Here is a 17,007-nt window from a genome sequence, read left to right as displayed (position 1 = left end):
GGAAGTAAGACATTTTCTAGGTAACCCTAATAAAAGTGCATACAGTGGGAATTCTGTATAGGTGCAGTCTCGGAAATGTGGGACATAGTTACATGGGACTTTTTTAGAAATATTTAAGAAAAGGAGGGGTTATTCAAGGTGGTGTCTTCACAAACTGACTAACATCAGGATTCAAATTGGTGAGGTTTCTGGTTATGTTTAAAATCAGGGTTAGAACTATAATGGCTGTTATTCCATTATACGCATCCCTGATTGATGACTTGTAGTTTTGTACTAGCTTCTATGCAGTAGTAGCTCAGTGTAGTGTTATTCTAGCAAGTGATATACACAGTACCAAGTACCACACATCAGGTGTTCGACTAGATAGTGAGTAGCGCTCTGATACTCTGTATAATTTTACTAGCAAAACACTAGGTTTTTATTTCATCAGCAAGATTTGTTTGCTTATACATAATCTTGGATTTTAAGTAACCTTCTCCCAACCATCCCTCTCGTTCTCCCGCGCTAGTGCCTGTCCAATTACTTTCAGCGACATTAAGGCAGCAGAGCCGTCTGGTCAGTGCCAGTGATGTGTAGTAGCTCTCTGACAGCTGCTGGCTGTGGGGCTGTATTGGTTACACATTAGTTTAACAGAATAATCAAGTTACAATGGCACTAGGTTAGTGCCCTTCCATTTCTGGTGCTGTGCAATAGTTTAAGATCTTCTTAGAATTTCTTGTTGCTCAAATTGGAGTGATTTCTCACATTTATATGTTTCCCTCGTCTTCATTGCTTGATTTGGCTTGAAAGAAAGTGTTACTGTTAGTCATTGAAATGTCACTCATAATTACACTGAAATTATGAAAATGTCACACATGGCAATCTAAAAACTTGCCAGCTATGCCTCTGTCTGATAGGGAACACCATATTTGGTTCATTGGCGCCCTCCCATACGTACCTACACCTGTTTGCATGGGTCCCCTCTGTAATGATGGGGCGACCTGGGAAGCCTTAGCTGGATGTACACCATATCCTAACATGGCGGCTCCTAATCTTTTAAAAACATGAGCTTTTTACTAAGCTTTAGTTGTTTTGTATAGACACTTAACTCAATTTGTTGTGTGCACCTTGTTGGAGCAGCCTGCAAGTGTTGGCCTGCTAGGACAAGCCCAGTTGCCTGCAGTGCCTACAATAAGTCCTGTAATTTTCCATTCAGTTATGGGCAAAAGCCCCTAATCGTAAGAAAATTCCATTTTGGATCGCCCAAAAAGTAGATCAACTTGAAGCCCTGTTTCCCCTTATAGGACCACAAGACACGCACAGAATTTTAACTATATGCTTACCCAATGGGATGATTCCCATTATTAGAGACTGTAACACCTGGGGGACGGTTTGTGTTGCAGTCTATACTATCTGTCACAGCACTCCCTTGATGTCCGTCTTATCAGACGTACTCAAACAGATAAATAGCAAACACGGAGCAGCTGCTTTCTTGGATTTGGGAATAAACAGATGGGAAATGTTCCCATAGTTTTCTCAATGACTCTGTCTAACATTAAAGATGAAGGAGCATCTCTGGCTATATGCCAGTGACTCTCAGTGGTTGAACAAGTCAACTGCGAACGTGAGCTGCTTATAATTATGCAGATGTGTATACATCCTTGGGAAGCAATAATTTGAGCAACAGACCTACTATACTGTCGCTTGGCAAAACTTGGAAGCCAAGTAGACTTGTGAGTTTGTTAAAAAAAAAACATGGGATAAATCAAAACAACAGCAGAAAGGTAAACCTCGTGGAGGTTGTCCACCCCGAGCCCTTTGGGAGGCGTTATGATTTTCGTGATTGCTCTAAACTCAAGACTCCAGTCAGGTATCAGATTCCTGATACACGTTCTTCTCATTCGTTTCAGGAATCGTCTGACAAGCAGTATGAGAGAGGAGAGTGATCGAACCGCTGACAAGAAGAGTACATGCAGATGAAGAAGGACACACAACTTTCGTCTGAGCTGAAGATAAAGGAGGAAAGACCTCCTCAGTATAAAGCTCCTTTTCAGATAAAGAAAGTAGCAATCAATCCAGCAAAATATGCCACAGACACTGAGAACTCTCTTCCTGAACAGGAGATGGGTAGTGACTCTCCTCGACAGCGCTGCAGAAGTCACAATAGTGCGCAGAATCTGCAGGAGTTTCTGGTAGGGAGAGCAACTGATACATTTATTGCAGTTGAGACCCCAGACAGGTGCGTGGCCCCGCCTGATAGATTATATCACCTAGACATTCAGATCGAGGGTGACATGCAGCGCACAACTAAAGCAATTTTAAGGAGAAAAAAAGTACTTTGTCCTATGACATCCTTCTGGCGGAGGTCGACTTCACAGGGTGAAGATGCAATACTTTCAGCTTTTTCAGCGCTTGTCCCAGATCAAGTTCAGTAGGCTCTTGCATTAGCAAGATAAGGCTGGGATAAGGCTTCTCCTTATCATGGTATACCAATAGGGTCCAGCCCGCAAGTGCAACCATAATGCCCTATTACACAGGATGCACCTGATAGAGAAAAACTCTCCTAGTAGAGGTATCAGGGAGTAATTGAACCATGTGTCTCTCAAATGAACAATCATCCGTTTCCTGATCTAAAACCAGACCATTCATATTGTCTAGTCTTATACTATAGACATTTAAACAGTCATACGTGCACTTTTGCAATGCAAAATACACACAGTACGGCACTTATTAACAAAATAGTCAGTAAAAAATACATAACAACCTTGGATATTTCCAATTGTTTTTTTCAGTCACAATCCAGCGCCTGAAAGCCATGATTGGGCAGCTTTCTCTGTGCTTGGATTTTAAATGAGATATGGAAGGCTCCCTCTGGGCTATAAGAATAGCTGTGGGATTTTTGCTGCATGCATAGTGTCAATTCTACATGATATTGACCCTGGTGCGTTGTCCTATGTAGATGATATCTACCTTACGGACGATGATTTGAACCCACATTTAGACAGAGTAGATCGCATTATATTGGTATTTGCTGCCATTTGCAACAAGTTGAATTTCAAGAAATCTAATATAGCTTGTCTGAGTGTCCTTTTTCTATGATATGAACTTACCATGAGTGAAAGAGCCTTGCACCTCATTTTTGGGAGATGTGTGCACAGATGTAATCTCCAAATACATTACAAACATCACAGTCCCCCCTAGAATTACAGAATTTTGGCAGGACATACATACCAGATTATGCACAACTCATTAAACCACTACATGAATTAATCACCCTGATGTTGGACATCAAAACGCACAGATACACTCAGATCTTTGCAATCTAACTTACTTGTTACACGACACTTGCATACACGTGTAAAAACCACAAACCTAGCCATCCGGATCTTACGGATGCCAATTGGCTTCACCTATATCACTTTTAATGAAGGTGAAACAGTGCCGATGGCATTTATATTTCAAGGCAGAAATGCTTTTTGCTTCCACTGAAACAATTCCGACTGCAGTGCAGATGGCTATCCTAAAAAGAAGGCCACTTGCACAAGGGGAACGCATCATTGTCGTTACTCCGGGCCCAAAAGCTAGTGTTCCTAAAGCTAAAGCCCTGCATCCTAGATGGATACAGTGGGATACTTCTTATTCAACTGTTGATGTAGACCTCGCCTTAGACCCGCCTTTACAGACAAAGAATTTCTTCAGTATGAGCATGTTTATCCCAAGCCTACTTCGGTCTTACCATTGGGACAATATAGATATATCATTTACACTGATGTTTCAGCCCAGCCTGCTAAAAGATCTAAACAGCACTACTCAGTGGCATGCGCCACTGTTATTGGAGTGATGTTGGACAGAAACTTCCAACCACAAAAAAATCACACCTAGTCCCTGGGGGAATGTATTGCTCAGTTGGCTGCACTAAAAGCTTTGCTTCTAGCACTCGAATATATGGATCCTGAATTCCCCACACTTATTGTGTATGATTTGTATTACTGTGTGCAGTCCTTTAATGATAATTTACATTATTGAAAACAGGATGGATTTTAAGACTCTAAAGACAACACAATCAAATAAGATGCTTTGGGGTAAGGTGGAAGACCTCAAAGACAGACTGCTACAGGCTCATATAATACATACTTTGAGTCATCAGCGTGAAGGAGCACACTTTGTGGGGAATTCTGGAGGTAATGAAGCCACTAAATTTGCAGTTGTAACTGCCACTGCTGCTGCAATTACTCATTCTTAAATGAGAAAAGACTGCGATATTTTGGCTGCCGTTAATGCTAACAAGGATGGCACCCCCTTATCTAAAGGCTTTCCATCTAAATATATATATCAGTAAACAAAACATTCCTTTTGTAACTATTCTAAGGGTTAGCGATCGTTTGATACCCAACCACGATCGCAGACTAGCTTTAGATGTAACTGTTCATGAAGGTGTTACTTCTTCACATGCTGGTGCCATGGCCACTATTTCACTGCTACAGCAACGTTACTGGCGGCACAGTTTGTACAAACAGGCCAAAATGTATGTCCTGTGTTGTGACATTTGTCAACAAATTAAACTACTTACTGTGGCTCGTCCCCAACAGGCACACCTGATAATTTCAAGTAAACCTTTTGACTGTGTTTATTTGGACCATTGCGGTCCACAGATACAGCGTTTCAATTTATTTTCGTTGCATCTTATTCTTGCTTATTGTTCCTCTGAATTTGGCCACAGCGCTCAGCTTCAAGTCTTTATTGGGACATGTGCATGCGGTACACTCCACTCGGACCAGAGCCTGGCCTTTGCTTCAAAAGTTTATCGGGATTCTTTGGCTTCCCTGGGTGTACAGGTGCATTATTCTTCTCTGTACTTGCCCGAGGGAAGTTCTGTTGTGGAAAGAATGAACCGTGACTTAAAGCAGTCCTTAACAGCTAGAGTATTAGGCATAGGGCTTAGTTGGGTTCATCACCTTTATGAGGTTCAGAGGGCATTAAGTAACCTCCCTAAAAGATCTCTGGGTGGCCGGACCCCATACAAAGTCATCTTTGGCATCAAAATGTACATTCCAGACCTTGACAGTCCAGACATTGTGGCAACAGCCACACCTTTTGACGTAGATAATCATTGTGCTGTCTTACAGAATCTACATGACTTCAGTAACACCAATTTCAACAAACAGTTGAAAACGTCTGTCTCTGCAAGCATCGAGAAGAACCCAGCACACTCTGGTTGGATTCCAAAAACTGGTGATCTTGTGAGAGAAAAAGCAGCAGTGAAAAAGGTGTATGCTCCTTCATACAAAGCGCCAGTGCTTGGCACTCAAGGTTCAAGAACTGATATCCTTCCACCACTTTCTGGTTCTAAAGACTATCGATTTGTCTCCATTGATCATGTCAAACTACACCATGTGGTCGATCCTCAATAGTAGATCTCGAGGAGTTTTTGGTAGTTCCAATGCTACACTACCATATAGGAAATTCCTCCAAGCTGTTTCTCCTCAGCTGGGGGGTGGGTGGGGTAGAGAATATACCACACTCAAACCCAGCATCCACATCTAGCAACAAGACTGAGGTGACTACTGCTGTTGCTACTGCACAGTCGCGGCTCCTGCAGGTAAACGTGGTGGGGCAGAGCGGGACACGGAGGGGAAGTCAGCAGATGATGGAATTGGGAAAATTAAATAAATAAATGCTATTCTGTCGCCTATCAACTCCCCCCTGCCCGCCCCGCTTTGCTTACCTGCAGAGCCACGACTGCTACTGTATCTTTTACAGCAGATGTTGTGTATACACATGCCTTGGATTTACCTTTTCTGGATTCTTCTAGTCAGGTTACAGTACCTGGCTCACCAGTTCTTCAACTGACAAATTCTGGGTATTTTATTTATCACAATTATTATTTTTCTGACAGTTTATCTGCTTATTGCCACTCCTTCATTAAGTATCTATGCTTTTATCTCATGTCTGGAATGCACTTATCTGGTCTCACCTTGGATATATGTCTGGATTACACTTTTCTCAGCATTTCTATTTTTGTGGCTTGGTGACTGTTTGTTTCTTATTGATTAATGGGCATTATCTACCAGAATGCCCTGCTACAGAAGGTCCATGGGGTGTTGTTCCCCCTTACATCTTGACATAAACTAAAAAGAGACTTGTCTCTCATGAACATTTCAGCTGTACCAGGGAATGATGGAATTGCTTGGGATAAAGTTCCTTTCGAAATATACGGTCCTATGGAGATCCTGTAGATACCATATATGTTTAGGGTTTCTATGGGTGATGTAATAGTCCCTGGGTTACATTCAGATGATTAGAGTGCTGAAACTGTAAACTCCATGCTCTCACACCTGGAATATTATACTGTTTTTAAAACAGAGGATTTGTATATGAATTCTGATCAAAAACCTTTGAATTACAGCTTGCAAGGTCATCCACTGAGATACAGTTCTTGTAACACTAACCTCCCGTTACATTTTGACAAATTAGTGCACCGTATATATAATGCATCTAATATGGCCAGCCTTGCCCATGTTTTTAAGTTGTTGGTTCTGACTTAGGGCCTCATTCTGAGTTTGGTGGTCTTCCTGTAGGACCGCCACAACTGCGCTACCAGGAGGACCACTGATCCTGTGCTGCACCCGCCCGCTGGATTACGAGTTGAATCCAGAGCAGGCATGCAGTGCAGCGGCAGTGTCATGGCGGCGGTCTGTTAGGCTCATAGGAGAGCCTAACCAGCAGAACACCATTTGACAGCACCTACTGCACGTTCCTGTGCGGTGTTGCATGCACCATATCGTTAATGCCACATAGTGCAGGAACAAAGGTGCAAATATAGGGGGGAACAAAATGCACCTCCCCTTATGGACTGCCATGGACAAATTCACCCGGGGTCCCTGTTAGGGCCCCCTTACTTGCAAGTCTGCCACCCTTTTCATGGTGGGCTTACCGCCATGAAATGGGCGGTGGAAATCCAACTCAGAATATGCTCTGCGGTGCCGGCGTTGGTGGTGCCGGCATAGGCACTGCCAGCATATTCCTGCCCCTTTCCACACTTCCTCTGCCTTAGGATCCTGCTTTTATCCAATCACTTTTCTCCAGTGTATTTGGAGGATTCCCACTGCTATTATTCCTTATTTGCCGCATTTTGGTCTTCTTCCTTTTCCTACGCAATGGATGTTTTGTTTGCAAGCCCACTGGACCTACCACCACTCCATTTGTGCTCCCTCCTCAGAGAATCAAGGATATTCAGGTAATGATTCAGATGTGTCTACCTGAGCTCGTACCCTTGTCATGCAGGTCTTAAGCCTGATAAGCATCATTGCCTCATGCAACCTGCTGGGTCCACATGCCAGATTGTGGTTGAGAGCCCTCCAATGGTATCTGAAGAGGCAGTGTCTGTAAAACTATGGAGATCTCTTGGCTCACATGTAGATTTTCCTGTTGGTGCATCAGTATCTGCACTCATGGATGGACTTCTCCAACCTCTGAGGGGGTTACCAATTAATAAATAAATAAATAAATGCTCCCCTGCCCCTCCAGATTTGGGCTGCGTTGGTCATGGATGCCGAGTTGCTGGACTGGGAAGCTAATTTGTGCAACATGAAGGTATGGAACCTTCGGTGAGAATCAGGACATCATCTGCATATAAATATGCTTGAGCTGCGGGCGTACACATTGCTGGACAATTCAGAGGACTTTAATTTAGTTCACCACTGCAGGTCCAAAATATCTTTACACTCTGACTGCTTCTTTACATCTCACAGACACTTCGATATGGAATGGATAATAAAATGCCTATCCTAACAGATCTCTCCTCTACTCTCCATCCAGCCAGAACCACAACTATATACAAAGGGCACAATTCCAAGGGTAAACTTAGAAATTAAGTATGGGTTTAGACATGAAGTCTTAGTTTGGTATTAAAAAATTTACTTACGAGTACCCGCGGAGATTTGGCCTCAAGTCTGGAACCTTTGCAAGTGTGAAGTCGTTTTATGACTACCAAACTTACACTTTAGGTTTGAACTTAGACTTCTGGTCTAAACTTAGTCTAACTTTACCTTAGGGAATTGGACCCACAATTTAAGATTGGACAACCAAGTGCAGTAATCAGCTAGGCAGACTATATCATATAAAATATCATGAAGGAACCTGCAGAGCTGTTCAAAGTTACCAGCATTCTGAAAACCATAAAACTGTGTGTCTGTCTCTAACACTTCATCATCCAACACACTGCTAGGCGCTGCATCCCATAACATGATAAACGCAACTCAATGGTTATCACACACAACATGGAAACACTTCTGCCGTGATCTGGGGCCAGACGTACGACCATTGTAAATTGCGCCTCTCAATCTATGCTCGATTGCGAGTTGCAATTCACAATGTACTACAGTGTCAGAGACACTGATTGTGATTCCCAATGGGGTCGCAAAATGCGAGGTTCATGAATATTAATGAGCCACTCGCAATTTACGACCCCATTGGGATTGGCAGGCCCTCCCAGGTCTGGTGGCCTGCTGGGTTCAGCAGACCACCATGTCTGGGACTGCTTTTAAATAAAGTAGTTAAAAATAATTTCATGCAGCCCCTTGCCCTTAAAGGAAAATGGGATACATTTCAAAAAAGAAAAATTAAACGTTTTTTAAGGGCAGTTTGTGGTCCCTGGGACCACTGCCTGCCCCTAAAACATATTTTCGCCTGCATTTGTAAAGGGGAAGGGGTCCCCTGGGGACTCCTTCCCTTTTAGAAATGCATTACCACCCTCTTGAAGAGGGTGGTAAATTGTGAGTGTTTTGTGACCGCAATTGCAGTCGCTAAACATTCGTACATGGCTTTGAGGTCGCTATTAGGAAGGGAACGCCCCTTTCTAATAGCGAGTCGCTAAACACTATTTTGTGAGTCGCAATTTAGTTGCGACTCGCAAAATAGTGTTTGTACATTGGCCACAGGTATTCAGCATACGCAAACGGGGCGCATGCTAAATACCGTCGTACATCTGGCCCCTAATGCTTGCCTATGACGCCCAGGAATGTTCACTGTAGGTTCCATATTCTTGTATGGAATGTATGTCTTTGAGATTATGGCAGTTGGCTCCCTGTTCTGCAATGAAGATACAAGAATTAACATCTTCCCCTGATTTACATACATTATTGTGTGTGTTGTGCTTCCATTGACTTCCACAACTTCCCACATAGGATCAAAACAAAGACAGCCTCCTTACAACTACACCCCCTTCACAGTGTAGCGAGCTACTCGTGTAGGCAGCCGCTTCAGCACCCCACATCGGAATAGCAAGCATTAAATAAATGCTACAGTACAATACATTAAGTGCAGCACATTGCTTGAGTACCTTGGGTGTTTTATTGAGTTCTTCCACAGCAAAGAAATCAAGGGAGGTGATTTTCTCAAGTGTTTTTTGAATTATCTCTTCTTTCATCTCTGTTACTTTTTCGATAAGATGCTGAAGTCTATACAGAGGAAAATAAAGTGACAATTTTTTAATGTTATAGAAGGCTTCTTGTCAATTATGCAATGATGCAGTCCACTGGATTTTGCGATGGGGGCCCAGAGAAGGTGCATGGAAGGAGCTGGACAGCGCCGGAGGAGATCAATTCTATGCAACATTAATTACACAAAGCAAAAGCCAGTGAAAATCTACCCATAGTTAGTAAATGATCAGCGTCAGCCCAATCTGCTAAGCTCGTTGTGCACATAAGAAGCAAGTACAAAAATGGTATCAATCATGAGCGTGACATTATGTTAGTGTTTTAAGGAATGTGAATTTGTATCTGTAAATTAATTTCCTCAAATGTAAAATTACACTTCTGCAAGATCTACCTTCTCAAATTGGGGATGTAGCAGGAGTTTCTTCAAAAGGAATATCATTTCCATACACCACAAAAAGTTACTAGGTACAAATGCACTGGTTAATTCGACTTAAGCATTCATAAGTACATGCAATAGTTAAAGTTTAGAATGCATACGCATTTACGCATGTGGGAAATCTAGGAAAAATGCAGATTCTAAGTGTCCCACTAAAATTATTCTACAATTCAAACTTTACTTCATCTGTATGAGTAACCGCAGGGCAGCAGTTTCTTTATTTTTTTTAAGTTTGGCCCAATGGTATACGGTAAATAGTACAACAGAGGATCATGGTACATTTGGGAAGGCAAGGTTACAGTACTTGCTGCAAAAACATAGGTAAGAAAAACTAGTGTGCTTCTTTATAGGAAACTTAGGGCATCATTTTACCCTTGATGGGGGTCCTGCCACCCGGCCAAGTCAGCAAAATCTATGCCCCTCACTACCCTAGTGGGGGACCACTCAACACACTTGGAGATCCCCAACTGACTGCTCCACAGTAGACTATGACAAGGATGAGAAAGTGGCAGGTTGCTTTGGCTCAACCTGCATTTTGGTTTCTTTTTCAAAAACAAATTCCCACAGCTGGAGTTTATGTGTGAAAAAAACAATGTACCTGAAGCACAGGGAGTTTCTCCCTCTGTGTTGGGCCTCTTATTGGTTTCTCTTGTGTGACAGGTAGAGAAATCTAGTGGTAGTCATCCTTCATTACATAGCGTAGAGCAAGTGTCACTATGGCCATGACTATGATCTGGCAGCCCAGCAATGGATGGGCTACTAGGGTTTGACTGGTGGAGTTTCATTTGGCTCTGTGGGCACAAATCCAGTTGTGTCTTCACTTTTAACTGAGACATGGGAATCACTAGTTTGTTGGGACAAGTAAACCACCAATGCATGTCAACTTTAAATGACCGCCTTAATTCCAGTGTGAATACAATACCTTGTAACTGCAGCATTGGCTTGGTAAAGAAGTCCTTCAATGTTGACACTGTTCCAGGATAAGTTGGACAAGCCAGGTTGAAACTGATGGTTTACAGCCTCCAAGTGTGAAGTGAAGAGGCTGGCCAGACTGTCCGGAATCTTCTTCTGTAGTTGCTCATACTCTTGCAGGACATCCTCCAAATCACTCTTGTATTGTTTAAATTTGTTTCCCTGAACATAAACATTTTCAGGAAAACAAGTATTTAAGGGGCAACTCACTTGGGCAAAGCATTATTATTTAGTCAGAAAGAATCATAAGAACTATGAGGCAACGTCTGCTCACAAAACATACAGCAAACATCATTCTCTCTCTACTGTTTGTGTTGTTGGAGAGGTTAGTCATGGTCTGTTCAGTTTTTCAGAACCTATAATTTCAGCATATTAAACTAGTTTTGAATGTATTTGGTTGTTCTTTTTTGAATGACAGTCACACAGCCTGTTGATGGCTTCAGAGCTCAGCCACTAAAAGGGAGCTGACAACACCAGGAGAGGAAGGTGCAACAGCAAAGTCAGGTAAGGAGCTGAGTAAGTATAACTCTGAAAGTCTTATAATATTTATGGCACTAAGACAAGTACTGGATTTATGGAAGATTTATTGACGATTGTGGATTTGATGCAAGATCATCCTCTGCCTATCCGCTTCCTAAAATAGGGTGTCTCCTTTTTCCTAACTCAAAGGATCACCACCGTCAGCTTTGCAAACATTACCACTCTAAAAAATGGTACTTGATATTTATTATGCAGGCTGTGCTTTGTCCATTAAAATTCCCAACTGCTCGCCACTGTCAACAATTATGTTAAACAACCCTTTTGATCCCAATTTTTCACCTTCTGAATCATTTCCAGCTGGAGATACATTTGTATTGTGATGATACTTTTCAAGAAAATACCAGTGGGAATGCTTTGTTTAATATCTAGAGGTCATTTAAGCAGGTATGTTACATTATTGTTCATATCAGAAACGTAAAGGTTATCCTTTTGGGAAGAAAGATATGTCTGATTTCTCTCTACATCACCAACTCCTGATAAATTGAGAAACCCTTCTAATCGCTTACAGAGGCATAAATCTGGGTCGCATAGTGGATGGTGATTTGACAATACCAACAACAGTCTGTGTCAGAAGTACAAATTAGGTATTTCCAGAGTAATTTTCTCAAAAGGATCCTACCACCACCGGTCTCAAAAATAGGGCACTTGTGTATGAACTTCTGCACTTCTCTCTAAACAGGTTTACCAGCTAACTTAATTGAAATCTAGCATCACACTGCTCTAATCACGTGGTTGACACATAGTATAAAACAGAGAATGTGCCTCATACCTCCATGAGATGTAATAATTGAGAAATGTACTATGTTTGAATTATCAATGTCATCTGAGATCTATCAAGAAATAATCACAACAACACAGGGACCACAATCAAGCAATTATGAGACAAACTGATGTTCTTTTTCGTTGACAAAATCACAAACCGTAGGATAAACCTGGTTTTTGCTGCTGTGCCTTAGCAGGAACCCATTATTCTAGTACACAAAAGTCCTTTCTTAGACATGTTTACACATGTCAGTGAAGACATCATCATCAAGATTATCAAAAAACTGAAACTCACGACTCCATCATCAGATCACTGCAAACTTAAATTCCTAAAACTCTGCTAACCAGCAATAGCTACATCAATGCCTCTTTAATGTCCTGTCTGCAGTTGTTCCCAAAACTCAAACATGCAGTCATTTCCTACTCCTAAATAAACAGAGCTATGACAAATTTATTCTGCCTAACTTCAGGCCATGCCATGGCCTACTATCAACAAACTCCTTGAAACTCTGACATTCTATAGCTCCACCTACCTCCAGCTTTCTTAGTAACTTTCATTTTGGGTTTAGACCACAAATATGTATCCAAACCATAACAATGAATGTTACAGAACAATTCTGCAAAGAATCCAGGTCTTTATTATGCCATGAATGTCCCCCATATTTCTGCTTCTTTTGATTGAATAGTCTATGAAATCTTTCTACCTCTGTTGACATCCAAATTTGGCATAAAGAGGACTGCTCTCCAGTGGCTCAAATAATGCTTTCTAATAGTACCCAATGAAAACAAAAACTTGCCCCTTCATCTTCAACATTTTTCACAGCACTGGCAACTAAAATGCTGGCTGTCACATGTATCCGGAAAATACCTTGATCTCCATCAAATTAACAGAAGATCAGAAAACTGGTACTCATCCGAGGAGTCCCTCCCTCATGCACAACAAAGGATGGCTTTCAATTGTCTCTGCATGAATGTAAACAACTCAGATACTCATCTTGTTGTAGCCCTTGGATGGTTTACTTATAGTGGCCCCATATTCTCGGTCCACTCCCACTATTTAAAGGTTGATCGGAAATCTCTGGGTCATCTTTGGCTCAGCTTTATAACTCACCTCCGAAGCGAACAATGGTACCAAGACCACCTTCATCCATCTATGTCACCTCCAAGGGATACTTCTCTTACTGTATACACAAGCAATCAGCTTGTTTTTTTGTTGCTGATGCTCTCACACTTATTGATTATAGTGATGTACAGAGCAGTGGGTATACTATAGGAATGATATGGCAAACTTCAAGGAATGCACATTTTTGGCACCTGTTTCATTCTCAAGACAGGTAAGGAAAGTATCGGACTGCATCACTCCTACCACGAAGACCCTCCTTTGGCTCCCAATCAAATAAAGTTAATTTTAAAAGTCTTTCCTTGGTCCATAAGTCCATAAGGCCTTGCATGGCTCTACTCCCAAGTAATTCTCCAAATTGTTTAGCCCTTTTTGCCCAGTCTCGGCTTACCTTCATGTCTCCTTCCTTTAAAGTTCTCTTCATTTGTCTCTTCATCTTTATGTGGGCCTCGGGCAGTGCAGAAACAGCTTTTTAAGTTAACCTCTTGCCCCCAATGACAACAATGATTTGCCTGCTTCTTCAAGTTGTCTAAAACATACTCCAAATGGCCTGGCGCTTAACAAAAACCAAAGTAAATAAATGTGCTACTTTAAATGTATTAAAATAGCCTCGCCTACTTCTCTTAAAGACAAAGGAAAGCATGTTCAGTTTTCAGTACCTGTTTAAAAGCCAAGAGGGCTGCCTCTGGGACCTGTATGCCAAGTCTTAACATCCATTTTGTTTCTTCAATTAAATGTAGCAGTCTACAATAATGAGGGGAAAAGATTTTAATATATATATGAAAATGAATATACTGATGGTAATATTAACACTTAAATAAGAAGCAAACATTTTCTTGAATAAATTATAAAAGATTAAATAATACTACATATAAGCCACTTATCTTGCTTACCTTGGATCGGTATTGACCATCAGTTGATGTGTTAGAGGGTTTCTTATAAGTAAAGTAACTTTAAGACCACTGAGTCCTGCATCCACCTGGGTCGTCCATTTTTGAAACCACAAGGCTTCATAAGCTACCAGTGCAGAGGCAATTCGATTGTATAGTTTGACTGTATGAGTGTACACATGGGATCGAGCCATTATTTTCACATCTCTAAACACCTAAACACAGAAAAGATTGCAAGATAATGAATATGATCTCGGATAGCAAAAAATCAAGAGACATTTCCTTTTAAGACATATAAACATTATGCTGTTGTTGGCAAGTAAAAATCAGCACTGTATTAAATAAGCAGTAAACTGGTTACCTTAAAGAAATCCATAAAGCACAGAGCCTACTTGACTTATGAAGTGAGACAACCTAGAGATACTAACTTCCTAAAGGTAATTTCGGATGGCTCAAAAATGTTTTCGACCACCTTAGGATCTTGTTTAGAACCTGGCTTGCTTGCTTGTCACTGAATGCAAGTTTACTTACCTACTTGTGGTGAGTGGTACACCTGAGGCAAAATTTGCACCTATTTCTCATTTCAGGTCTCGCTACATATTGCCTTAGCTTGCTGTTGAGAAGGCTCTGGTATTTAATACATCAAAAAGAAACTTAAAATATATAGAGGGATGGTGGGTTTTAGGTTAGTCAACTTCTGCAATTTGCTTTCAGTTGTTTCACATGGTATAACGTTGCTTAGATGGGCACTCCGTCAAGGCCATGGTATTTTAAACACGCTTACATTGTCACACGTGTGTTCCCATTAGATTTGACAGAACTCTAGCCTTCAGTAGTACTGCCATTCAGTGAGTGGAACTGTCTGGAAATTCTCCTGAGTCCTGGGCGGCACCTTGGTTATCTCATAACGAGTCATCTGCTGAGCATGAGCCGATGATGGCTCCAGATCCGAAACAGATGTTGGGTTGGATATAGTGGAGGGCCACTGGAGCTGAAGCCAGCGAAGCACAGATGAAGCGATATGGCCAGTGTTGGTTAGTGGCCAGGCCCAAAGGGGTAAGTCGCCTGTGGCAAGACCTGCTGACTGAAATCCAACTGGAGCCCCCGTAGTTTCCTGGGGCCTGAAGGCCCTCTAGAGGGAACCAACATGGTCTGGAAAAGCTGCAGCATGGTATCTGTGAAGGCCTCTGTTTTCTGCTATGTCAACGATGGTAGAGGCACAAGGGGCATGCTGGGGCCAGTCTGTGGATAGGCTGTGAGTCAGAAAAGGGGGCAGAGAACGGGCCTTTGAGTGCGGACTGCACGACTTCTCCCCAGAGTGGGAGCGACTGGTTTGAGAAACGTCCCACATGGACTTCTTGTGATAATGGCAGGACTTGTCCTTACACTTTCCCATCGACATACCTGGAAAAGGTATCTCACAGCAGGATTGAGACCTGGAACGGAAGCAGCCCCTTGACTTGGAATGGGAGCAAGTCTGTGACTTGAATAGCGATTTGCCCCTTCTTGTGCTTTACGGTGGAAAGCTTAGCCTGCCATTCCATGATAGCCTTCAGGTGCATCAAGGAGCATTTATGGCAGGAATTTGAGTCATGCTCAGACCCTAGACACTACAAGCAGGTATTGTGCAGATCAGTGACTGACAACTGCTTCCTGCAGTCATGGCACACTTTGAATCCTGTTGTCTTCGGGGGAGACATTTTCCTTAGCACACTTTTGTCAAGATCTGATATGATCTCAGATCAAAACATAAGGCAGAGCAATCAGTAGGTTTGTAATAGACCCTATCTGGACCTATTAAAGAAGATGGGGACATAAGGAAATGTCAAAGGAACCACAAATGTGAGTCAATACATTTAGAGAAGACACATTTCTGTGAAAGGTATACTCTAAAGCTACTGTAGGTCTGTGACTTTCTCCAGACCTTTCAGGGGACATCCCTGCCTATCATATATCACCCTTGCAGTAGCCATGTCCCAGCCCATTCCTACATGCCCCATTTTATATCTGGGTATTGTGCCACCACCCCACTCCCTAGCCACATCCTTAAATGCAACCATTAGGCTTAAAAAGAAAAATATCAAGTTATGTCACATTATGACTCAGGACCTGATTTAGATCTCGGTGGATGGGTTACTCCGTCACAACGGTGATGGATATCCAGTACGCTGAAATATAAATCCCATAAAAAGTAATGGGATTAATATTTCTGCAAATGAGATATCCGTCACCTTTGTTATGGAGAAACCCATTCACCAAGATCTAAATCAGGCCCTCAGTAACTTCAGGTCAGGGTAAATACTAAAAATAGCAATCAGCTATGTTAATTTAAACGTTCTCCCCAACTCTGAGTGTGTTCTTCATTCATTACCAAAATAGCCTGGTTAGTACCACATTTCCAAATGGTGTGGAAGAATGTGCCATCCACCCCCTCACGCATCAGACATCGGTGGACAGAAACCGAGCCCATTGAAAAAATGCCCTCTGCAAGATCCTACGTTTTATGACAAGGAAACTGAACTGAACAGCAAATTCCCTCATGACATTTAGTGCTTCTTTCTAGTCCAAATCATCCAATACCTCTAGGGCTCACTACTGTTTCTCACTCAGCAGACCCAGACAATTAGGCTTAGTGATGATCAATGTTGTATAAACTTGGATATCACCCATATTATGAGCTCCTCAAAAAATGCCCTCACCTTCATCTGCAAAAACTCCAGCAATGCCTCACTTTTGATTCAATAGGTCAGTAGCTTATATAGGAAATGTAGATATCTATACTTTTCAACATCCCTCACGTCAAAATCAACCTATTGATGGTTGAATGTCTTGAATTTTTTTGTCCCTCTAAGTCATCCAATATAACAATAC

At 41.9% G+C, this 17,007-nt stretch overlaps 1 protein-coding gene across 1 annotated transcript in view; it reads right to left on the bottom strand.

The window, feature by feature from the left end:
* Positions 1 to 17,007, bottom strand: part of LOC146817397 (dynein axonemal heavy chain 5-like) — a 1,608,734-nt gene that overhangs the window by 1,149,070 nt on the left and 442,657 nt on the right. Inside the window, exons 17-20 of the mRNA XM_085609634.1 lie at positions 14,140 to 14,351; positions 13,906 to 13,990; positions 10,775 to 10,986; positions 9,320 to 9,437 (exon numbers count right to left, since the gene is read on the bottom strand). Coding sequence (XP_085465760.1) covers positions 9,320 to 9,437; positions 10,775 to 10,986; positions 13,906 to 13,990; positions 14,140 to 14,351 — 627 coding nt within the window. The remainder of the gene's footprint in view (positions 1 to 9,319; positions 9,438 to 10,774; positions 10,987 to 13,905; positions 13,991 to 14,139; positions 14,352 to 17,007) is intronic.

This window comes from Triturus cristatus, chromosome 6 (genome assembly GCF_964204655.1).
Source record: "Triturus cristatus chromosome 6, aTriCri1.1, whole genome shotgun sequence".
Classification (NCBI taxonomy): Eukaryota; Metazoa; Chordata; class Amphibia; order Caudata; family Salamandridae; genus Triturus; species Triturus cristatus.
Note: the sequence above shows the minus strand (reverse complement) of the source record. Positions and strands in the feature narration are given on the sequence as shown.